The sequence below is a fragment of the Hermetia illucens genome, chromosome 1 (genome assembly GCF_905115235.1).
Source record: "Hermetia illucens chromosome 1, iHerIll2.2.curated.20191125, whole genome shotgun sequence".
Taxonomy (NCBI): Eukaryota; Metazoa; Arthropoda; class Insecta; order Diptera; family Stratiomyidae; genus Hermetia; species Hermetia illucens.
Window position 1 is genome coordinate 41,944,339 of NC_051849.1, and position 25,367 is coordinate 41,969,705.

Consider the following 25,367-nt stretch of genomic DNA (forward strand, 5'->3'; position numbering starts at 1 on the left):
TCTCAAATGCGGGAATATAGTATAAATTAATCTCTTGGAATGCCCTTAAAACGCAGGTTATTTCGTAGATTCGAATTTTCCGCAGGGTCTTTAGTGGATTGTAATTCTAACAAATGTCTACTGATCGTTGTACCTTCCAAGTCATATTTCCTCAGTATATTATTGATACCTGAACTTCTGACTCTGATCCAATTTTTTGGCTCTTTGTTGTTTATTGATCATTGTCAGGACCCGATGTCCAAAGTGCAGACATGGCAGCAAAAGAATCTCGATATGAATTCGAACGACACTAAGGGGGTGAAATACGAAATTCCTGACCAAAATCCTTAAAATAAATATAACTATCTGCGATAATATCCTTTAAATAGGTGGTTTTAGTGTGTATGACCCTAAAATAACAGAGAAATAAACAATCAACATCTTAGCTAGAAACTATTTTAAGCTTCTGTGAGCCTTATTCTAGTCGTGGACGTACTTTGCTTGCCCTTACAGGGAAGTATCTTCATGCGTTTTTATCTTTCTAACTTAGGAAATAAAGTTATCATATTTAAAGAGTGGGATTTATCTCTTTACCATGATGTGTTTACAAAGGTCAACTTTTACCTTAGATAGGGATTGGAGTCATCCCTCTCCTTTGTTTTCCCACAGCCTTTTCGGCGTCCGGGAGCACGGGCGGTGCGCAATCATCCTCCTCCCAGTTCCACGAGACGAATCGAAGAAGGTCCCTGGAAGCAGTAGACCCAATAAATATCAGACGCCGGACAGTCACTCTTGAGGAGGTGTGCCGGGCCCCTCTTCAAGTTGCAAAGGAAGTGTGTACTATGGTCTTTCGACGGCCAAGAGAAGGACGAAAGGTCATGGACTGACTTCTATACATAAGTGAATTTTTGCCCAGGATTTCTTAGGATAGCGTCTCTCTTCATCGAGACTAATGTAGTGGAAATGCCGACGCGGCATTGTAGAGTCACATACGTCAGTTACCCGCTGAACTAGCTTACTCGCCTTTTCCAGCGCGGTTCCTTTCAGGTCATGACCTTTTTCTAAAGCCGCCAGGAACGTCCTTTCCTCGAAAGCTCCAGGATATCAGCCAGATATCCGGGTTTCTCGACTCCTGTTGCACATTCGGCTGTCACCTCCTTCTCCATTTGTAATGCCAAGAAGATGACTTGGTCGTCATTATGGGTGTAGTGTTCATACATCCGCCAAATCATCTCTCTCATCAACGAGGTACTAAAGTAAGTCAGATCGAGAATAAAGCCTAATCTTCTGCTTCGGAAGGTGGGCACGCATCCTACCTTGGCTGGTAAGATGTCCAGCTCCGCGAAAGTTCCAAGTAGGATCTCGCCTCTGGTGTTTGTCACTCAGCTTCCCCAGTTCAAGACCCACACGTGGAAACCGCCAGCAATAATTTTAGGACTGAAATCTCAAGTGTCCAATACTAAGGTCTCTCAACGAGGGAAGTAACAGCTGTATATATGGACGCCGTTGACTTTTGCCCTTACAAAGCAAGCGGTTATGCTGTTTTAATATCAAAAGGGTGTGATTTAGTTTTGAACCACACATTTGAAAAGAGTATGGAGGGAATGGTAGAAGAAACAACAGGTCCTTTCTCTCCAAACCCTTTAAAAAATTGCGGTGGTCACCCCCACTTAACGGGTTATGTCTGTTTGGAATTTTGCTTCTCCATTTCTTTATTGGTTGAAAATACACTAAACGTTCCTAGATTTATAATCTATACCATTCTTGTATAAAAACAATCAGAAATATTTTTAAAATTAGTTTCTCTGGAGTAACTTTTAAAAAATAAACCGTATTCAAGCGACTAAAAACTCAATCTCCTATATGGCGAAGAGGATCTGAGCAGCATTACAGCAACCAAAATGAGCTGGAACAGCAAAATATGACTGTGGGGTGTGACTGACAGGCGATTGATAAAATGATATTGCAGAGTTAAGGTAAAAAAAATATTTATGAACCATTATTATGATTTGGAGAAGTTCTAGCGTTTTCAAACTTAAAAAGCGTTTTTCTTGAAAACCTCTTTGGGGAATCGACGAGCAGTAGAACTCGTAGAATTGTCAACTAAGCAATACAAAAATTTAACTCTAATTTCTTCATTTGATTATCTAGTAAAGTACATCTGACAATTAATGAAATAATTTTTTTTTATAAGAAATTTAACTCAATTTTTTCGTCGAAAAAAAGAAGCTTCCAGCGGCGGAAGACCTTCAAAGAATCTTGCTTTGTAATATATGGTCAAACAGTGATAATTTTGTAAAAAAGTTGAGTTGCTTACTCGATTGGTATATTTGTATATTTGAATATATTTTGGTATATTTTATTTTCATTTAAAAATGTACTAACAGAAAAATATTGAAAAACCCCCTTTTTCGGACTCCAAACAGAAATCATCTTAAGACTTGCAATTTCGTTCAGAGCAGAGGCAATTTATCGGATACTACCTCCCCTCTGCTCTGGGAGCAGCGTGACTGAAGTGGCTATTAGGTGGTATTTGCTGCTTCATATAAATTCAGAAACACCATATTTGTACGAATTATATTCAGGATAAAACTGCCTACTAAAAATTGAGGCCTAAAGCCGGCCGAAGCAAGACTAAATTTTGTTTGCCTCGGCCGGTTTTTATGTGTGAAAATACATCCCCCCTTATACGTAATATAGGAAATAATTCTGAACGAAATCCAGTTATTATTAACAAAGTTGTTGGAAGCCAAATTTCATATTAATTTATTGCATTCTAGGACGTGTATGACGTCAGCATCATATGTATAAAGTGAACTTATATGAAAGGCGGAGTCAAGGAGGCCATTTTGTTTTTTTAGTTATTTGAATATCAGTATCAATTACTGGAGACAGGCATGTGTGTGTATATGCTAATGAAATTTGCTTGTAGTATTCAATGAGATGGACGTTTGTATACGTATGAATGCTTTCGTGCACAGAGTGAAGTGGAAATGCGTTAGATCAATTTTGTGCGCAATATTTATGTCTTTGATATGTATGTACATATGCATATTTTGTTTAGCAATATATGACGGATTATTTAGCATTTTTTTATGTATATATGGATGAAACAGGGGGATGCAGAAAAACAAATGCAAGGGAACAAATACTGCTAGAGACATTCTCGCGTTTAAATTCATACTTGCGAAATCTGGGGAGCCAACACACACCGGAGGGGAGAATTACAATCGGTAGTAGACCTCACTTTCGTCAGTGACACCCTTATCAAAGACTTGCAGTGGCATGTCAGCGAAGAGTACACACACAGCGATCATCAGGCTATTGTCTTCCAAACCTGGCGTAGGAATTATATGAAGCCACCAAAAAGAATAACGATGAGTTGGGTAACTAACAAATTCGATGAAGAAATATTTAAGGAGGTACTTCTAGATGACACATTATTATCGGGAAGCGCACAAGAAAAAGAAGCTTTACAGGTCGCGGAAAAATTGCAGCAGGCACGTGATGCCTCTATGCCACGGCATATCGCTTTCCGAAGACGAAATCTCAATTTCTGGTGGAATTCAGAAATTGGGGAATGTCGGAGAAACTGCCTCAGAGCTAGGAGATGCTCCCAGCGCAGAAGAAATCAACCTGAATTCGTTGAGCTACACATGCAATACATGAACGCGAGGAAAAAATTGCAAGTAACTATCACAAAGAGCAAATCCGAAAATTTCAAGCGGATGTGTACTGAAGCTGATTCTGATCCATGGGGTAGCGCCTACAGGTCTGCAATATCATCACTGAAAGGCAAGCGCTCCCCATCGATTACCTGTCCGAAATTATTACAAAACATAGTGGACACTCTCTTCCCAGAGGATGTGAACTACACAAATCTGCCTAAAGTCCATGTAAACCCCGACGAAATTCCTGTAGTGGTAGAAGATGAAATTTTTGATGCTGCAAGGAAATTCGCTGAAAATAAGACCCCAGCGCCAGATGGAATCCCGAATATCGCCCTGAAAGTGGCAGCCAGGTCAGCACCAGGTATGTTTGCCAAAGTTTTTACGGCATGCCTTAGAGAAGGAGAATTCCCGAGAGAAATGGAAGCTGCAAAAGTTGATACTTATTCCGAAGCCACGTAAACCATTGGGAGATCCCTCCTCAGTTACGTCATCAATACAACTCGATAACGCACCGCGATATCATAATGCGTCATCAATACCTGGGTTTTAAAACATAATTAGGGTGTTTGTCGGAAAAATACAAGACGATCATTAAGACATGCAAAATCCCTAGGTAATTAGGGTAAAGATAAAGATAGGATGTGGAAAATCCCACAAAAGATAAAATTGTGTATTAGAAACGTAAGTGTAAACCTAAGAAGAAATTTGTATCTGGTTTAGTATTAAAATTGTACTCGAGAAAGAACCAAGTCTTTTCTTTCGAAACGAAGATCGAAAACCGATCTTTTAAGTCCTCATATCGACCGATATGTTTCGTTAATACCATTGGTAAACTATTTGAACGAATATTATACAACAGGCTGCTCGCTGTTGCGGAAAAGGAAGGAGGGCTATCCGATAAGCAATTCGGGTTTCGTAAGGGGAGATCAACCATCGATGCAATCAACATGGTGACTGACCTGGCTTGCGCTGCAATACAAGATGACAAATGCTGCACAGTGGTGACACTCGATGTAAAAAATGCATTCAACACTACAAAGTGGACGAAAATCGTAGAGGCTCAAACCAAACTACAGGCTCCGAAGTACATTGTACGCATCGTTGTTACATTTCTTCTTGGAAGAAGATTAGATTGCGACTCGGACGATGGACAGAAATTATTCCCAATGACGTGCGGCGTACCACAGGTCCCTTACTATGGTTAATTATGTACAATGGAGTGCTGCCGCTACGCGTTCCTAACTATAACTATTGGCTTTGGACGATATCGGGGTAACAATAGTGGCAAAACGCTTAGACCAGATCGAAATCTATGCAAATGAAGCGATATGGGAGATCAATTCCTGGTTGAAAAAGTCCGGTCTATCACTTGCTGAACATAAAACGGAGCTAGTGCTAATCAGCAAAAGAATTAAAGACACGACCGGGAAAATTAAAGTTGGTGAAAAAACAATTTACTCCCAAGAGTCGCTTAAATATTTGGGAGTAATGATTGACAAAAGACTCAACTTTAAAAAAGACATTGAGTGCGCTGCAACTAAAGCATCTTGCATCGCTGTAACGCAGCTCCAGTTTGGGCAACCGTTCTGGAGAACAAATCAAACTGCGGAAAACTAGGAATGGCGTATCGACTAAGCGTACTCCGGGTATGCAGTGCTTATCGAACGACATCAGAAGAAGCAGCATATGTACTGGCAGGGACAATCCCCATAGACACCTTGCAGATGAAGGTCGGCGTCTCTACGACAAAATGTATGCAATCGGGGAATCTGTTGAATTTCGACGACAACTAGCACGGCGGGAATCCATCGCAAAATGGCAAAAGAGATGGAACGAGGCACAAACTGGCCGTTGGACTTACTGTATCATTCCACACATTCGAAGATGGATTGAAAGAAGCCACGGGGAACCAAGCTACGAGCTAACACAGTTTTTAAGTGGACATGGAGGTTATCGGGCTTATCTATAATATATCGATTTGGACACGACAAGTTACCATGATGACCAAGATGTGGTAACGTGGCTGAGAATGCGGGGCATGTTGTATTTGAGTGCCCAAGGTTTACAGCACACCGAACTAGGCTGGAGGCGACCGCAGACAGGCGCTTAACACCGTGAAATATAGTAGAGTTTATGTTGGAATCAACGGAGGCTTGGAATCAAGTGGTAATTGAGCTGAAAATGATTCATCAACCGCTAAGGCATGAAGAGCTGCGAAGAAAGGGAGCGAATAGTAATGCACCGCACTCAAGAACTGATCCAGCCCCGCGATGCAATGCTTATAGCAGTCCCGTGAGGAGAGTGGAAGAAGAAGGAGGTAGTTTTAGTGAGTAGGAGTCTCACATAACACTGATTTTAAAAAGGTTTTGTTTTGCGAACAAAACCTTAAAAAGGTTCATAGAGAGTTACTCACATAAGATGAACACAAAACCTTTATACCGGAGCCGAGCTTGATGCCATCATGGTAAATTTTGATTTACCATCCCCACCCCCAAAGAAGGCGAAGGCCAGCAAGGTTCACATGCAACCTTTCTTTTCTTCCTAACTCTATTAAAAAATTGCAGTGGTCACCCGTCCTTAGATTAAGGAAGAATCAAAATCAAGAGGAAAAATTACAGAATCAAAAGATTGCGTAAAGTACGTCTATTTAAGATAAATTGTTTGAGGTCCGGCTTTCATAATGGGGCGCAAAAGAACACTATGTCTTATTTAAACTATTCCACGTCGTGTCGCATTGCATAATATGATATCCACCATATTCTGACATATCCCACCTCAGGAGCACGGTTCCATTTTTAACTTCCAATTGAAAAAAAAAACAGAAAAGACAACTGTTTGAACACCTACTTCACTAATTTTATTTCCGTAAGTTTTATGCAAATATAGGAAATATATACATATATGTAAAAATTTTTTGTGGAGAATTATGCTAATACATTATACATTACAGTCAAAACATCTCATTTCTATTCCAGGAGAAAGTACCACAATCCATGGATATCAATGACTAAAATACATTTCAAAAACTAATGACATTAATTAACAAAAAAAAAACGAAGATCAACATGTACCTCAATTGACGAATCTCGCATTTATTACAACAATACCAATTTCCTTTGTGTGCTGCATCCCATATGCAAATTCAAAAACTAAATGAGGACTTACTAAATGCGCACTCAATTCAGTGGAAAATGCAGAGGAATCTCTTGGAAAATAATAAACGTTGTTGTTATCTAGATCTACCATTACATTTCAATCTAATTTTCCACATCCTTTATTTTAAATTGTAGTTTGCCATCAGGGACGTTAATTGCGACTGTCTTAAATTTCAAATCTGGTTGATCCCACTCAATATAAAAATTCCGAACAAGCTTCGAAACAAAAACTTCTATTTCGAGTTCAGCAAAACGGCGGCCAATACACATACGAGGTCCGAAACCGAATGGAAGAAATGTGAATGGATTCACCTTTTTGGCTTCCTTGCTAAGTTCAGATTCCTGATTTTTAAGCCATCTTTCGGGCATGAACTTTTTTCCGCCGGTATACAGTTTTTCATCCACCTGAGTATATGCAGATTGCAATAAAACCTGTGTTCCTTTAGGTATCTTGTAACCCTTCAACACTAAATCTTGTCCAGTCCGGCGAGCATTACCATTAACAACAGGTAAAATCCTCAAAGATTCTTTGATACATGCTCGAAAGTATGGTAAGTTAGACATGCTTTGTGGAGTTAGTGGACTATCCTTCTCGGGAAGAATTTTTCGTAATTCATTGCGAAGAATCTCCTGCTTATCGGGATTCTTTGCAAGAGTGAACAAAATACTGGTGATAGCCGAACTCGTCTATAAAATAAATTAATGTAATGAAAGCTTTCAACAAAGTCGTCGTAGTTCTAATCTTAGAAACTTACAGTATCAACACCTGCTATTACCATATCCGTAGCCATGACTGTAGCCACTTTTGAATCGATTTCAATAAGTTTCTCAAGAACGCTTTGTTCTTTTTCACCTTTTATATCCGTTTTGGATTCCAAACGTTTTTTCGCTTCATTCACATGGTGGAAACTGAAATCTGTTATAACATCTAAAACACGCATCATTTCCTTGAAGTCTGCGGTGGGAAATACTTTCCACATTGATGGTTTTAAGTCGAGTACAGACATCAAATAAAAGAATCTCTTCACAGCAGCTATAAATTTATGTTCTTTACTATTTCTGTCCAAGTTTCCCATAATTCCGAGGCGTGTGTCGAGGGCTATTATGCAAATAGCCTCCAAAGACCACCTGTTCAATTCCTCCTCGAAATTTTCGGGTAGTTCATTTGTATTTGAATCTCGAATTTTCTTCAATCTGAAAGTAATGAATAGCTGATTAAACACTTTTTAGCATCGAAACAAAAGAATTTTACCTAACGATAAATTCATCTACGAATTTATCAATTTGTGGAACATATAATTTCACAATCTTAGGTTTCATCATCACCGGATTTACGGCTGTCCTGAATTCAGCCCATTCTTTTCCTTGCCTATTCAATTTCAATTTGTATAATATATAATATATATATGTATATATTGTTACATATCGGAAAACTTACTCATTTCCCAGTCCACCGGTCGAATAAATATCTGGTCGAATCTTCTTCCTGTAATATGCGACGGTCTCCAAACTGGGACGAACAGGCCAAACACCTTCTGTGCGATAAATTGCTTCGAAGTCCTTTGGATCAAAAACAACCGTAGTATCAGGTTTTCCAAACATTCCAGGTAGTTTATAAATTTCTCCATATTGATGACGGTACTCTTCCATTACGTCGCCCAGATTCAGAGTTGTGAATTTACCTAAGCAAAATTAATCAAAGGCAATTTATAACCAGAATAATGGAGAATGAGCAACCTCCAGGTAAACTATCTTTTATTAGGGTTAGCCGTGATGGTCCGGGAATCTTTTCGTATGGTAACGCCATATTCCAGTCATTTTGAAATTGTGTTTCCGTAACGGGTAAGGAAGCAACCTGTAAAAATACTGCATTTCAATTAATCCAACTTGTTACAACGATGATGATATTCAATGCAAATTTGAAAGCACGCGCAATGTATACTTCTTTAGTTCATTGTAGACTGTGAAGTAATGCAAGCTGGTTCTCAAAGAAACCTTCAGAGTTCATTTTTAACATTTTGTGCGAACAAAACTCTATTATAGATTTACCCCCGTTTTTTGTTGAATCATCAATATTATCACCACATCAATATCACCAGTGCCGGTGTTGCTTGATTCCCACTGTTAATTCCAGTCTTTCTCAGTCCCCTCTACTAATTTATACAACCATTGAAAACAGTATTAATCTAAACTTAACTTAGATACCGAAGCGGTACCAATTTTTTTAACATCCGTCGAGCGCAATTTACTTAATCCAAGGCTCAAATCCCTAACATACTTATCCAGTTGACCCTTTTTAAACTCCTGCTCCGGTTAATACATCCACTGTTGAGAGATGACCGAGCCAACTCTGAAGGAACATGAGACCAGCTGAAATGATAAAATCAAAGAACTTCTCTCCTCCAGGATTGGATTTGCTACCGCCCCAACAAATATGCACAGCGTTCGCATCACAATCTATTAAGAGTTCACCCACTTAATTCTGCATACACTTCCAGATCCCTTAGTTCTTACGTCGGCGGAAAACACAAAGGATCATAGGATAAGTAAGCAGAGACAGCTGTGATCTTTCATCTCTTGCCATTAACTTGGTATTGTAAGTTTTCCGCTCAAGGTCCTGCGAACATAGTTGCCTATAACAATATCGACATCAGGACGCAATTTTGCTAGCCTTGCTGCTAGTAGATAGGAAGAGGTTTATCTTTATGTTTGTAGACCCAAGTGAAGTCTAATGTGAAAACCGCCGCGCCGTTAACTGTCTCCTGTGTGGATCCGCTACACTTGATGGTGTAGCAACCTCCATATCCTCATTATCAACAAACTTCGCCTTCTTTCGGAGTTCCTTCCGATATCGTCGGCTGCAAGCCCTTTCAGCTTCGTGGTATCCATGCTGCATGGATCTGTTCCCATATACCGAAACTAGAAAAGTTACGTCTACATCACCAGCTTCCCTTTCTTCCGCTTTTTGCTGGCGGAGACGGAAGAGAAGGTTCTCACAGACAAGTCAGTAGTCCTTTCTTCTTTTGCAGCTGAAGTTTTCTTCTGCCGAGCCTTTCTCTCCCGTTTTCAAGGAAAGTTAGGTAACAGCATCATCGACAGGCCCACCGCAGTCGGTTTTCCACTTCCTGCCATTAAGAAAGTTGGCGTACTATCCTTTCTGGTTGACCGAACCGTAGACACCGGGGGCAGGTTTTCGACTGAAAAGGAGAGCCTGTCTCATTTCAGACGTGATCAAAACGTGTTATAATCGGCCAACACTCAGAACTAGCCGCAGACGGACGATATTGTGATAAATTTTAGATTTGGGACGTGCGCTGATACGAGATATTTAAATCGCTCAGTTCTGGCAATGGCAGTAACCTGCCCATAACTGAGCGATTTAAATATCTCAGGCCAATACTATCAGTCAATGGAGAACTATGATACGTTATGCTTCTCACATAGGGATACACAAAACCTTTTATACCTGAAGCGTCAAGCTTCCGGTTTCCCGACTTGTTTTATTTAATATGCACTTTTGCTTAGAATTTGCCATTTAATCGATCTCTGTGTGGTGGAGGTGCATATAGGCGCTATATAACTATATAACTTCTGTTTCTTATGCCACCGTCTAACCCCCCTCCCTCCCTCCGAAATTTCATGCAGAATTCGCAGGTCGAAAGCTTTGAAAACTGGACTAAAAAGCTTTCAACAACTCTCCGGCCATCTCAATTTGGTAGCATTCCTGCTATCAGTGCTCCTGTATTTCATATTTTGGTTACTACGCACCCCAGGTGTGGTTTGGAATTTAGCTTACGATAGATTGTCACCCCTAAGTACCTGAGAATGAATTTTTTGCGCTCCAACTTTAATTTTTAAAGGCGTACACTTTCTCCGCTTGGTGATAAGTACTACTGCATGTTTCATTTTGTGTTCAATAGACCACTATTCTTCCAACGAGACTTAACACTATTAATTGCTTCGTTCGAATAAATATCGTTTTCTTCGGAGAAGCATGAAACAATTGCTAGTCCAATGCCGAGCCCAAAACTATCAGTGACCACACCAAAAAGAGATTTACCGTCAGTACTCGACTATACATAATTATCTACAAAACTGGGACTAGAAAGTATCCTTGTGGGATACTGATGTTGTTCGATACAATTTTGGTACTTCATCGGGATTACAGCACAGAAGCCTCCCGATTAGAAATATAGTTATGATATGCACCAATTACTCTGATTTGTCTAATTTGATTGGGTCGTTGACTATTTTGCTATATCTCGCGTTAACCTTAGGAGTCACCATGTCAACTGCATCGATCGCGGTTCTTTGGATCGTCTTAACTTCCTAAGAAAGGGAGCTAAGGAGGGAAGGCACTTTCCTTCCCGTCTTTGCTCTGGCTGTAGGATTGGCACATCAAAATTTACCAGGATGATATCAAAACACCTTTCGTATCGTAATTTTTTAAGCAGGACCGACCAGGACGATTTTTGAAAGAGGCCCTTCCGTTTCCCCCTTCATGCCCTCTCTAGCCTCTTCAAGTAGTTTTCAAAATTAAACCCTACCGTTTTGACATCAAAAGAGCCCCAGCGTTGGATTAATGGGGAGGAACTCCGAACTCTCGGGGGTAGTGCTGAAAATGTTAACTTCAGCATGAGCTATCAAACAATCTCACATTGACTCGCCATCATTTGTTAAAAGGGATATTCTGCTCTAGTTTTCATAGGGGTTATAGATGGGGACCTCCGCTTTTCCTCCCTAAACCATTCCCCTTGTCCGGCAATTGGCTTGAAAAATTTAAACTTAACCAATTTCTTATTAGGAATTTTTGTTGCACTTGGTGCCATCAAACTACTACTCCAACCTACCTTGTCACCACCAGTAAATCTAGCGATTGGCGACTGGCAAGTTCAATAGGGAAGGTGAATATGGAGGAAGAAAGTGAAAATAAAAATGAGCAAAAGAAATTAATTAAATGGTTGTTTATACAAAGATAGCCAATCGGTTTTACGTGACCGCTTGTCCTCGAACTCTTTTCACCACCTACACAATTTTCTATACTTCCTTCTCGTTATTTTCGCAATGAATTGTGAACTCCATCAAAAACACCAAGGCCGTTTCACAAGGGAGGAGTGACGAGTCACTATAGTCTTAATGTCTGTGTAGCACGGTGCTATCTCAAGAAGTAAATGCGGGTTCAATAGTATCTACTAATTAGATCAAAATTTATGAGCAGGTGACCTACAAACGTTATTCATCCAGGACATGAACTAATTTTAGAATTTTTAGACATTACGAGAAGAGAAGGCCGATACTTTTTACGAAGAACTGAATGCAGTCCAAGAGAGTCTTCCTAAAGGGGACATTATGATCACGATGAGTGATCTGAATGCCTGGACGATAGTGGTAGTTCCACCGCCTTCTCACTGGTGGTAACATATATTGTTCGATCACAGAGCCTATCAGCTGGGTTTAAGCTAACCGGCAATGTATGTGCAATCAGATTGACCACATTATGGTCAGCAATAGATTTCTGAGTCGACTTCTGGTCATGTGTAAAAAGAGGCCCACTGATATCGGTTTCGAATTGAATCATCATCTATTATTCTTCTAACTTCGTTTGGATATTACGTACGCTATTTCTCACATTCGACGACGATTGAATAAACCACCTGAAAGTATTGATGAGTATTAGGTTGCTACTCAGGCCAGCGGAAATGTTTGAAAGGATCATCACAAGAACTGGTTAAAGGTAGTAACAGATCTCTCTATGGTCTGGTCTAGAACATTAGCGGCCGACTCCACATTCACGATGATGAGCACCTGGAGGGGTGAAAGACATCTCGTGCAGCTCCACTTCTCGAGAAAGAAATTTCTAGCCTTCGTAGTATGAGAACACGGATTGAGGGATACTAAATCCAAATGTACTTGATGTCGGACAATTTTGAAAGAAAAATTTTAGCTTTAGTCAAATCTTGCTCTAAAATATAGGCGGATTTATATTTCCTCTGCCTTCATACGAAAACGTAAGACAACCCTCGCTGCCGCCTGAAGAGTCTGCAGTATATTCGGCCTGCTGAACTGGAAACACTATACACCTACCAGCAAGCCGGATGGCACAATGTGTTCAACTGTGGCCATGTAAGGCATTCATAAAATATGCTTACCAGCGGTGAAGATGCGGCCTAATCATCTTCACCTCTTAATGTGACCGATTGACATGAAATTTGAGGTGGAGTAAAAGGTGACATAAGAAACAAAATGTTATATAGCGCCGATATTCGCCTCCCCCGGTAGGAGTGCGGAATTTTTTTTCCAAATACCCACAGAAATCGAGTAAATAGTCAATTCTAAACAAAAAATGTTTAGTCAAAGTTGTTCGCACAAATAGTAGTTTTCCAGTTATTTATGTTCAAACATATTGTTTTTTATCGAAAAAATACATTTTTCTCAACGGCCTTTCGCACTCTAAACCCATGCATTTCATGTTGAAATGATATTAAGCAGAAACAAACCATATGTACGGTAGGTATATAAGAAGTCAGTGCGCTGGATAATAACGGAGCTACGATCAAAATAATGTAATTACTAATTACATTACATACATACAATTACATGTAATTTTTGAAATAAAAATCAGTTAAAGCAAAATCCGGTTTTCTGGTATAAATTGAAAATCAGCCGAATCCATTGCAAATCTACTGTACTTAAACCCCGGCAATAAATTCTGAAAATTTGATGAATGTATAGAGTGCGTAGTTTCAGAAAAAAGTGTGATTTTTGTTTCCATCTGAAAAAATAAAAAAGATAGTGAAGAAATATTAAAGTACTAAAATGTCGCTCCTCGCTAAAATATTAAGTCGGCATTTTTTCACTATCATCTTTATTTTTTGAGATATTTTTAAAAAATGAGAGTTGGAAAAATAGAATAAAATGGTTGGGAGTTAATCACATTTTTTTCCGAAACTACGGGGTCTATACACATCAAATTCTCAAAATTTATCACTAGGGCTTAAATACAGTAGATTCTCAAAGGTTTCGGTTTACTTTCAATTGGTATTAGAAAACCAGGTTTTGTTTTTACTGATTGTTATATCAAAAATTCAGGTAATTACGTTATTTTGATCGCAGCTCCATTATTATTTATCGCACTGACTCCTATCATACCCCTTTTTAAAAGTTTTCTCAAGCATTTTAAGGGAGTTTTAGAGCAATTTCCACTAATAGTTACTGGTTTTGTGTTATTTGACATTGAAAATATAAATTTTTTTAGACATTAGGGATTTACAGCTATAGCTCAGTTCATATTGCACCTACAAAAAAAAACAAAAAGATTCATTCTTTTTGTTATTTAATATGATTGTTTCTGCTCAATATCATCTCTATGGATGCAGCATAAAACCTGGAAAACGCCTGCTGAGCCAACACCAGCAGCTCTACAACCAAACCCTATCTCCACCTCCACTTAGTGATCGCTGGGAGTTCTTCCTTCGTAAAAAACTGCTCCCGCGCCTGAAAACGAGACAAAATGTACCAACTGCATTTTCTCATGGAACGTACGCTCCCTGTAAAGACTGAATGCTGTTGAGCAGCTAGCCAATACCCTGTCCCAATATAAGGCTGATGTAACAGCGTTGTAAGAGATGCGATGGACAGGGACCGGTTTCCTGGAGAAGAGCCGCTCCACCATATATTATAGCGGCCATCCAGTAAACCATGTGTTCGAAGTAGGTTTCTTAGTCAGCCAAAAAATAAAACCTGCTGTTACCGGCTTTGAAAATATAAGTGAAAGGATATGCACTCTGCGTTTGCGAGGCAAGTTTAGAAATATAAGCCTCATAAACGTCCACGGCAGAATCGGAGAAGGACCCTCGAAGCCTGTCCCAAGTATGATAGCAAAATCATACATGGAAATTTCAACAGTCAAGTAGGGTCCCATATTCAAGCATAACTACGACTCCCATAGCTTACAATTTATACCGTAAAATTTGTACTGTAATAACCGCAGTCAGCAGAAATCCTGGAGATAAAGCATCAACAAATTATCTTCAGAACCACCTGAAGAACGTTATCATAAATACGGCCACAAACATACTTGGCCCCAGCCGCAAAAAGAGTCGGAACGGCTGCTTCGACGATGAATGTAAGCTAGCAGGGGAACAGAAGAATGCCGCATGCCAAGCAATGTTGCATTCTCAAAGAACGCGGACATGCGCAGAGACTTATCACGAACTTCTCGAGGGGAGAAGCGACTTCACAGACGGAAAAATGAAGCCTGGGAAAACCAATAAGTCTGTGAACTAGAAGAGTACAGAGAGCAACCGCACCAGGCGCGCAAGTTTTACCAACAAGTCAGCAGGATGAAGCCTTACACACCTCGATGCTTATCCTGCCGAGACAAAAGGGGAAATCTGATTTCCGACAGAATGGGCATATTGGAGTGATGAGTTGAGTACTTTGATGAGCTGCTGAACAACCTGAACATCGGTGAGTTGAAGGTCCCGCCAACTGAAGACGAAGGACAAATGCTGCCACCACCAAGCATAGAAGAAACAGCCCGTGCAATTCATTGGCTTAAAAACCATAAGTCGCCAGGAGTCGATGGAATTACAGGCGAATTGGTTAAATATGGAGGCGACCAATTACACCAAGTGATTCATCAACTGATGCTCACAGTATGGAACAGCGAATCTATGCCTCACGACTGGCAACGGGGCATTATCTGTCCCATACATAAAAAGGGGGGGATAAGACGCAGTGCAGCAATTATAGAGGTGTCACATTACTGAGTAATATATACAAGATGTTCTCCTCTATCTTGTTAAGCCGGATAGCTCCACACGCTCAGAACATCATTGGCCCATACCAAAGAGGCTTCACTCCAGGCAAATCAGCAAGAGATCAGATTTTTATCTGAGTGAAATTATACGGTGTTTCCAACTATTAATTATCTGAAATAATAAAAACTTGTTGTTTCTTTTTCGTTCGTAACAAGTTCTGTTAGCACTGATGAAGGGAACAAGTGGTTCCCGAAATATCGGTATTTGCAAGAATAAATATTCACATCAACAAAAAAGAAACAACAAGTTTTTATTATTTCAGATCAGATTTTCTCTCTGCGGCAAGCGATGAAAAAACTGTTGGAATATGGACATCAGTTGCACCACCTTTTCCAACGTGCGAGGCCAGATAAAAGCAGCAGGATCACTCTCAAGACCATAACATCAACAACAGTCTAAAACAAGAGGATGCCCCATCATGGGTCCTTTTTAGACTGGCCTTGGAGAAAGTGATTCGTGATGCCGATGTTAATACGAGAGGCACCATCGTCTTCAAGTCCACCCAAATACTGACCTACGCTGACGATATTGACTTCATGGGAAGAACAACCCGAGATGTACAGTCTGCCTTCATCCAGATCGAGCAGGCAGCAATTGGCGTGAGATCTTGAGCTGCACATTAATGAAGGCAAGGCGATGTACATAGTGGCAACGTCAGCACCAAAACCAAAACCGAAAGAACGAACAACATCGAATCGCACTGGTCAAACGAAAACAATGAAGATAGGAGACTAAAATTTTGAGAGCTTTGAAAATTTCTCCTACCTAGGGTCGAAAATTACAACCGATAATAGCTATGACAATTAAATTCGCGCACGGTTGTTGACGGCCAACAGAGCCTATTTCAGCTTACAACGACTGGTCCGCTATACAAGACTATGATCTTGCCAGTCCTTATGTGTTCCTCGGAGAATTGTGTTCTTAGCAAAAAAAACTCTTGGCCATGGAATCCTCCGAAGAATTGTTGGCCCCCTATATGAGAATGGACGTTTCTTTAGCCTACATAATGACGAAATCTATGAGTGATTCCACGAGCGTCTGGTTGTGTATAAAATCCGGCTCAATATGTTGCGGTGGGCGGGTCACTTAATCCGTATGGATGAGGATGATCCAGCCCGAAAAGCCTATAAGGGCAATATCTATGGTAGAAAAAGAAGTCGACTGCCTGAGATGGAGCGATGGCGTAGGTCAGGACGCCAGACAACTTTTAGGGATATCGAATCGGTGGACCTCGGCGCAAAACCGGGATGTCTGGAGTTCCTAGGGAGTATTAAGGCAGGCCTAGATCGGATACCGGTTGTTGAGCATTTCTACGTGAAATGCATGTTTTTCGAGTTATTTGCAAAAAAAAACCGTTGAAAAACATGCATTTTTTCAATGAAAAAACAACATGTTTGAACATAAATAACTCGAAAACTGCTATTTGTACGAAAAATGTTCATAAAGCACGTTTTTCTTAGAATTGGCCATTTAATCGATTTCTGTGGTTATTTCGAAAAAAATTTTACCTGGAAGGGGGGTGCCACACCCCTCCGGGAAGGCGCACATCGGCGCTATATAACTTTTATTTCTTATGCCACCCTTTACTCCACCCTAAATTTCATATCAATCGGTTTTGACTGAAAGAGTTCGGCGGTCGCAACCGATTTTCAGCTTTAATGACTTGACTATATGACGAATCGGGATGCGAACCCGGGATCACCAAGTAATGGAGAGGTTGACGGTCAACGACCGGCTCCATCTGGTGCCGGATTTGTAAATATTGGCATATTCCTGTCGTTTTTCTAGCAAATGTAAACTATCATTGGAACGGAGGCATTCACTTCATCGATTTCCACTACTCATTCTATAAACACGAGTTCACTTATATCTATGGCACTCTGAATCTTTGACCGATAACTGCGCATAACTCGAAACTTTGCTAGAAATTTGTCTGCTAGGTTAGTTAATAGCATTAAAGATAAGTGGAAGTTCATGGTCACACTACGTGAATTAGTTTAACAGCAATAACCCGTAAATTAAAACTAACAGAAACCAAAACAGAGCATGTTTCTCAGTAATGGGCGACGAGACTAAAGCTAGCTTTAAAGCTTCCCACTATCATCTGCTCGCTCAAAACATCTTTGGACGCAAATTTCATTTGTCCGCATCGCATTGCTGCATCCAAACTTGCCACAAACCAACAAATTAGTCCTTTATATACCTGGGTTGCAAACAGTCGCACTAAACAGTTGCCCTGGCCACTACCCCTTACAAGGGAACCACCAACCCGAATCATCTTTGTATCAATTAAAATTAACGCGATTTAGCAGGGGACGAACTGAGCGAGCAGGTGAACCAAACTAAACTTTATATTCATACATTCTCAAAACTTCTGCAATCTTATCTAGTCAGACAAGCTTTCGCTTCAGCGAGAGCATCTAGTCATAATAAATAAACACAATTTTTAGAAAATATTGGTCAATCTCTAGCGCGGCAAATATAGAAACGTAGCTGAGCGGTTTAAACGCAACATCACCCGCACCCGAAAAGTAGCAAACGCGCGGTTGGATGAAAACATGGAGTTAGTTAGCATAGACGATGAAAAGTTTAGCTAGGGAAATTCAGAGTTGATCTAAGATGGTCACTTTTGTATTTGGGCATGAATGTTTAAAACAATAGGACAACTCGCAAGTTGGGAGCTGGATGCATCCGTCGCAAATTACCCCAGCAACCATGTGCTTAATCTACACTTCATACTTGTACAGCGCGCGAAATAATTATGGAGGACAGTAATTATTTTTATTACATATTTAATTAATTACTCCATTTGTAATCGGTAAAAAGGGAATATCACTGAAAAATGAAGCGTTCATGCTACAGTGCGAAATAATTATAAGTACAAAGGATACAAGTTCGATAAAATAATAATATTTTCGGCTATTTTGTATTGAAAGTTAGTGAGTAAAAAACTATAAACATTTGACAATTTTTTATAATAAAAGACATTTCAGTAAACAAAAATTTCCAATGTCGTGAAGTAAATTGTTTAGCAAGCAAATTGCGATACAAATTCATCGAAATAAGGGCACTGTTACTACTGATTACCTCAAAAGTCCTAGTGGTCCACCGAAAATCGATTCAAGGACGAAAAGACAAAAAAGATCATGCTACCACCAAAAAGGACTTGCTGTCAACAAAAAAAGAATACCAGCAATGGTTGCTGTTGCGCAATAAATGTAAAATTCATGTGTGAAATATCCTAAATTAAAGTATTAAAGTTAATTTTGCTTACAAATGCAATTCCTCTTAAAACTACTTTTGTTTATGGCGGAAGTTCTCCAATTTACTTTATAACCCGTAAAATGAACTCTGGCTACTATTATGGCTAGTTGGAGAATTTCAGATTTTGGTGATTATCCATGGGGTTCCACGTTTCGAAATGAACTACATATTTTTTGGCGTTGAAGAATATCGCGATGTTGGAATTCCCGGCTGTAAGTCCTGATCTAAACCCCATAATATCAATGGGTCAGTTTATCTAACCATTGGAAAACAAACTGTTAAAATACATTTTCAAGGTTTTGTGTGAAACAAAACCTTATTAGAATCGAGACGGTGACTGTCTGTCTGTCACACCCGATTTATTCGGCAACGCCTTGACAGATTGTCACGAAAACTGGTAAGAGTATGTGATCTGCTGTTCCCTTTACATGCAGCATATGACGCCATTTTGTGTTAAGTTTAAGGGGGGCTCCCCATACATGTGAATAGAGGGTGTAACATTTTTTTCATCAAATGTGGCCATATGGGGTATCAAATGAAAGGTCTCAGTTAGTACTTTTCAAAACTGGTTCCATATTTGATATTGGGTGAAACATAGGGGAGAGAGGGCTCAAAATATGACCCCCAAAAAGTGTAACAGGTCTCGTTCTCAGAACCTATCCAACCGAAAAATCTGAAAAAACCCCCTTATATTCATCCCAGAAGTACAAAATTTGGCATAGGTATAAGGAACTACATAATGCACAATTTGACCCAACTATTATTAACATTTTTTATGAATTTCGTGTATTCAGATAGATATATTTGTACATTAAACCAGCCGTATTTAATATACGTACTATATATGTACATATGTATGCTTTTGTGCACGAAGTAAATCGGAAATATGGGTACGAGTTTATATACGTGTATATAAATGTACAGTATTTAGAAATAGACAGTTTGTTTGTTTAGGGTGAGTATAATATCTATGGCTGTAATATGTACGTATGTTTTTTAGTTTGAAAAAATATGAAGGAATAGGATGGATTTGGAGCTATATGCGTTGAAGTTTCTTACATAAGATGAACACAAAACCTTTATACCCGAAGTGCGAGCTTCCGGTATTCCGACTTGTTTTCTAATTAAATCCATTATTTGGAAATGTTTATACTTGTCCGGTATATTTATTTCATTTGATTTGCTTGTTTATTATTGTTTTTTTGCTGCTATATATTATTAATTAGTGAAGTAAGTATCTATTGCTTTATGTAGCAAAATAAATTAAGTGATTTTGTAATAAATAAAATATTTTACCGATTTTGAGATACGCAAATCACCACTTTTCCCTCATTGTCATGCATTGATTTGGTGGAATAATTCATTTAATTGTAGGCGGCATATTTCTTTTTCTTTCTTTTCTCCTATCTAGCGTTTTTCGTCATCTCCGTCACTCCGCTTTCAATTTCCTACATCCCATTCCAACTCGAAAATATTGAAAAGCGTCGAAACCTCCTTCATTCTGTTGTCACTACGAGGGAAATCGGCAGACGAGCTGGCATTGGCGCGAAGGTGCATAACATATAGAACATAGTTCGAAAGTCAATGCTTATTTAAAGTAGGAAACTAAAACGGAAACCACCGCTGATAGCATAGAAACAAGGAACATCGTTTCAAATTTTGCAAACGCGAATTCCATGGGGAAAAAAGTGGAAAATTTTGTTTTTTCCGACGAGAAAAAAGTTAGTTTAGATGGTCCAGATGACTAAAGGTATTATTTCTTTTATTCTCTAAGCTAGGTGGAGTATGGTGAAGAATCCTCGATGTCGCGTTTAATGGTCGGTCGGAAATCGTGTCTAATAATCATTAATCATTTCATATGCTCCACCAATTTTTCAGCAAAACAATGTTTTTTCCAAGAACACTACACACTGGAGGTACAACTCCCGACACAATGCTCGAGTTTGTGTGGTGGAAGCAAAAAAGATTACACAACAACACACATTTACACAACAAATCGAATTTCTAGGGGCCACAAAATGTCATTGCATATACCCGAAGTTAGGTACGAGGTAGCTTACTTTGGCATGTGTCGATGAAGCCGAGATCGTTTTCTTGTGTATGCTTCTCCATCACATACAGCAGATCAATACCAGAAAAAAAATCTGGGGAATTTTTCACGCGCAGGTATTTGGAAGAAAGTCGAATATGCGCAATGTTTTTATTTCACCATACAAATTCAAGCAGTGCACCGGGAGATGAATCTGCTGTGTGTAATCTTCTTTGGCGGAAGAAAAGCATAGCAGTAATGCGACATATTGGCTGCGCAACTTCATTTGCAGGTATTAGTGCGCGTATGCGCTGCAAGTCTCACAACAATTTAAGCTAGGGTGCTCAAAGGTGACGGTGAGGAAGACGGGGCGGCAACCCTGGCGGCTGAACCAAAACCAAGTAACCGAGGAGAATCTCCATAGTGGTGGCACCGGGTGACGCTGTATCGCATTGACTTGCCGGCCGTGATGCAGTAGGCGAATGCTCCAAAGTCCTAATCAGGGCGATCAGACCCTAGTCTGCACGAGAACTCATCTAAACTGGCAATTGGTCACGAAACCTTACGAGAGGTATACTGATACCATGGGAACCGGGATAGCCCCTGGACTCACATACTTCGTGAGAATTCCTGTTGTATGTGAGTACAGCTCGGTTGTTTGCGGTTGGCCCCCTAGTTGAAGCTTCATGGGGGTTGCGGTTACGTTCATGCGAACAGAGACCTTCGGACCTCGACGTGGTGTTGCGTTTCAACACGGGTACCGTACTCCGTAGTTTGGTAGAGATTTAGGTAGGTATTGCATCCACCAGTATGAATGTTAAGCCATGCACCCGGTATAGACTGATACCGTCGTAGCTTGCTTCGGCGGGGCTCTGATTGTGGTCAGAAAATCAATCCGTGTCTTAAGAAGACCGTGGGATTAAGTCTACACGGCAGGTACTCACTTTAAACCCCCCAGAACTGACAACAATTTAAGCAAGCCAAGTCCCAAGACGACTATTCATTTCTAGTTAAGATCTTAATATGTTTCTTGGATCACAATTTGTTAACATCAGAACACTTACAATACATGTAAGTTTACATTTAACAATTTCTTATTGCAGCGTCACTTTGTCATGCTATTTATGACTTGTCACAGAAACATTGATTGATTGCAGGCAGGGTATTCCATTTTGTATCAAATCACGAACTGGCTCACTTGCGTGTGGTTTTCTTGGTCTTTTCATAGTGCCAGAAAACTGAAATTTTTCTTCCCGAGAGAAAGAAATCGAACTTCTGATTGTTCAATATGATTATCCAATGTGAAAACAATAAGAAATTATTGAAGACAGCTGAGTCGACGTGTCCTCGCCGGAGGGAGCCAATAAACCTTATCTTCAGTTTTTTTTATTATTTCCTCCAGGTTTGCTATGTTTTCTACCCACCTGAAGATTATAAAATTCTCCAGAATACTGTAATCTTGGAGAAAAATCTAATTTTTTTCATTTTAGTCGACGAGCGCAATCTGCAATACATTTTGTTAGCCTCCAATCTACGGGAGACAACGGAAAATTTTCAGGTGTGCTGTCTTTTTTACGGGCTGTGTATATGCTATGCGTGCAATTAGGTGCATTGTTCGCTAAATGGCGCAGACAATAAAGCAATATTTGTGTACAGCCGTTGTTAGCCTGCACATTTTTTATAAATTTTCGATATTCGTTGGAGAATTGTGTGAAACAAAACCTTATTAGAATTGACTCGATGTCTGTCTGTCACACCCGTTTTTTTCGGAAACGACTGAACCGATTATCACGAAAATTGCGCTTGTTGTCTTTTGTTCCCTTTTCATGGAGTAAATGGCGCCATTTTGTGTTAAGTTTAAGGGAAGGCTCCCCGTACATGCAAAAATAAAAAAAAAACACAGTGGTGTATCTAAACGAAATCTAAGCCTCAAAATGCATCCCGTTCCGAAATCGACACAAGTAAAGTTAATAATAGCATATAATAATAGCATATTTTAGAAATTTGATCGCAAACTCCTTTTAAGTTCGTGCTGGAAGTGCAAAATTTGGCAGTGGTATAAGGGCATAAGGCATAAAGAGAAAGTTTAAAGGAAAACCGATTATTTTTAACAAAATTATTCTCACACTTCTCTGGAAAGGTACAGGATTTCCGCACGAGTGAAAGTAGCAGATGTACAGAAACTGTATAATAACTAACGAGAGAGACGATCAAGTGCAGCAACTCCATCCCGTTCGAGTGCATTGACGACCGAGATGGGTTCTCTTCTATTTTTAGGAGCGGCCTGTATTCACAGTTTATGGTGACTAACTATTTTATCCACAAGAGAACCAAATGTAATGCGGTTAAGTCCCGTGATGAAGTGTTCTTTCCACCTATTCAGTTCCTCGTCATCGTCAATGAGGAGCCGATCTTTAATGTCCCTCCAATCACAGGACTATCGAGAAGTTTGCGAGTATATACAAGGTCTTTGTAATGCGCTACACATTTCTAAAATCATTGCATTCTGCGGCATCTCCCACTTCCTTGAACAACGCAATAGAAAAATTCCCATTTGTCACGGCGCCCACTATGTTGAACTTCCTGCGATTTCGCACCGTATCGGGGTTTGAGCGCGTCACGCCCGCCCGCCCCCATTCGTTCATCAATTCCCTTCCACGATTCCGTAGTAAATTAGATCTCCAACCCTATGAGAAGTAGCGGACGCAACACGCAACCGAACGTAAGCGAGCATTATATGGTCGTGTACAGTAAGAGCTTTGACCCTATGGTGAGACGTTTCGAGCGGAACAGTTTTTGTAAGCTGAAATAGGCTCTGTTGGCTGCCAACAATCGTGGGCGGATTACATCATCATAGCTGTTATCGGTTGTGATTTTCGACCCTAGATAGGAGAAATTATCAACGGTCTCAAAGTTGTAGTCTCCTATCTTTATTCTTCCCGTTTGACCAGTGCGGTTTAATGTTGTTGGTTTTTGGCGCTGACGCTGCCATCATATACTTTGTTTTGCCTTCATTGATGTGCAGCGCAAGATCTTGCGCCGATTACCGGCTGCTCGATCTGGATGAAGGCAGTTTGTACGTCTCGGGTCATTCCATAGAATATTCAATTTCTATTCTGACTAACCTAACTGACGGACCCAGGGTAAGGAAATCGAGAGCCTAAATTTCAACCAACTCCAACACACTTTCTTGTATCGGATTTGTAAAATTAACTTATGAACTATAGTCCTTTTGTTTTTCTAACGAATGGGTTACAACATTATAAATTATTACTTAGCAAGGGGCATTCACCCCATGGATTTGCGCGGTTCACTTTATAAACAACAATTCACTCGTATCTACCGCACTTTGTATCTATCCCCGATATCTTCCCATAACTTCAAATTTCTTTGTCAATTCATCTTCTCCATTAGTTAATGATATTAAAGAAGACTCATGGGCACACCAAGTGAAGTAATTTAATGGAATCGATTCGTGCATTAGAACTAATAAAAGTAGAACAAAGCCGAAAGACGAAAATGAGCTATAAACCCTCCCACTATCGCACTAGACGCAAATTTCGCTTACGCATATCACACTATTGCACCCAAAATCTCGGGAAGTTAGGAAGTTTGTCCCCTACATACCTGGGTTACAAACAATCGCACAAAACAGGTGCACTGGCCATTATTTCTTATAAATGAATTGCCGACCCGAATCATATTCAAATCTATTAGAGTTAACACGGTTTTGTAGAATGCGAACTAAGCAGACCGGTCAACGAAACTAAACTCTATACTCAAACTTTTCCAAAACTGATACAATCTTGGCTAGTCAGACAAGCTTTCGCTTCAGCGAGCATCATAATGATTGAACACAATTTTTAATCAATCTCAAATGAGGCCATCTAAATAGATACGTAGCTAAGCAGCTCAAACGCAACATCAACCGCAGCCAAAAAATTGCAAACGCGCGGTACAAAGAAATCTTAGCAAATTTTCGAAGTTCCTTGGTTTATGCAATGAAAATTTGCCGAAATAGTCTATTAGTTACGGAAAAATCAAAATAAGTCTTTGTAAGAATTTGTTTACCCAAAATTGTTGTTACGAAACATAACAGCCGACAATCAGAAGGTTCACTGGAAGACAAGTGCATGGCTTGTAAAACTGTTGACAAAAAAATGTACTACCAGCGAGGCTGTATTTTTGCACAGGGCACCAAACAAAAATCAGCAAATACCCGAAACATAATGTCAGAAGGGAAAGTGGAAAATTAAATTTACTTATTGAGAAGAACTTCTGAGAATTTGCATTAAGATTGTTTATGTATAGAAGAAACCACATGCAACATGCTAGAAGACAAAGTAGAAGAGACCATACATGTCCTGTAGCATATCTAACAATTTTCTTAAAAATTCATAAAGGAGCCAAATGGACGACTCTTTCCGTAAAGGCGCCTGCATTATCA

General features: G+C 39.8%; 1 protein-coding gene and 1 long non-coding RNA gene across 4 annotated transcripts; one reads left to right on the top strand and one right to left on the bottom strand.

The window, feature by feature from the left end:
• Positions 1-6,480: 6,480 nt before the first annotated feature.
• Positions 6,481-24,701, bottom strand: LOC119655958 (probable cytochrome P450 12a5, mitochondrial). Of its 3 annotated transcripts, none has more exons than XM_038062194.1 (6): positions 24,548-24,701; positions 8,543-8,660; positions 8,244-8,487; positions 8,058-8,174; positions 7,561-7,999; positions 6,481-7,492 (listed from the first exon to the last, which is right to left on the bottom strand). In XM_038062194.1, the coding sequence occupies exons 1-6, from the start codon at positions 24,620-24,622 to the stop codon at positions 6,908-6,910; spliced, it is 1,578 nt and encodes a 525-aa protein (XP_037918122.1). In that variant the 5' UTR covers positions 24,623-24,701; the 3' UTR covers positions 6,481-6,907. The 3 variants fall into 3 exon arrangements, with proteins under 3 accessions (XP_037918122.1, XP_037918112.1, XP_037918129.1); XM_038062184.1 differs by lacking the exon at positions 24,548-24,701 and adding an exon at positions 17,831-17,983; XM_038062201.1 differs by lacking the exon at positions 24,548-24,701 and adding an exon at positions 8,855-9,523.
• Positions 18,091-18,811, top strand: LOC119655975. Its single transcript, XR_005249974.1, has 2 exons — positions 18,091-18,562; positions 18,621-18,811. It is a non-coding gene; the product is annotated as an uncharacterized LOC119655975 (long non-coding RNA).
• Positions 24,702-25,367: the final 666 nt, after the last annotated feature.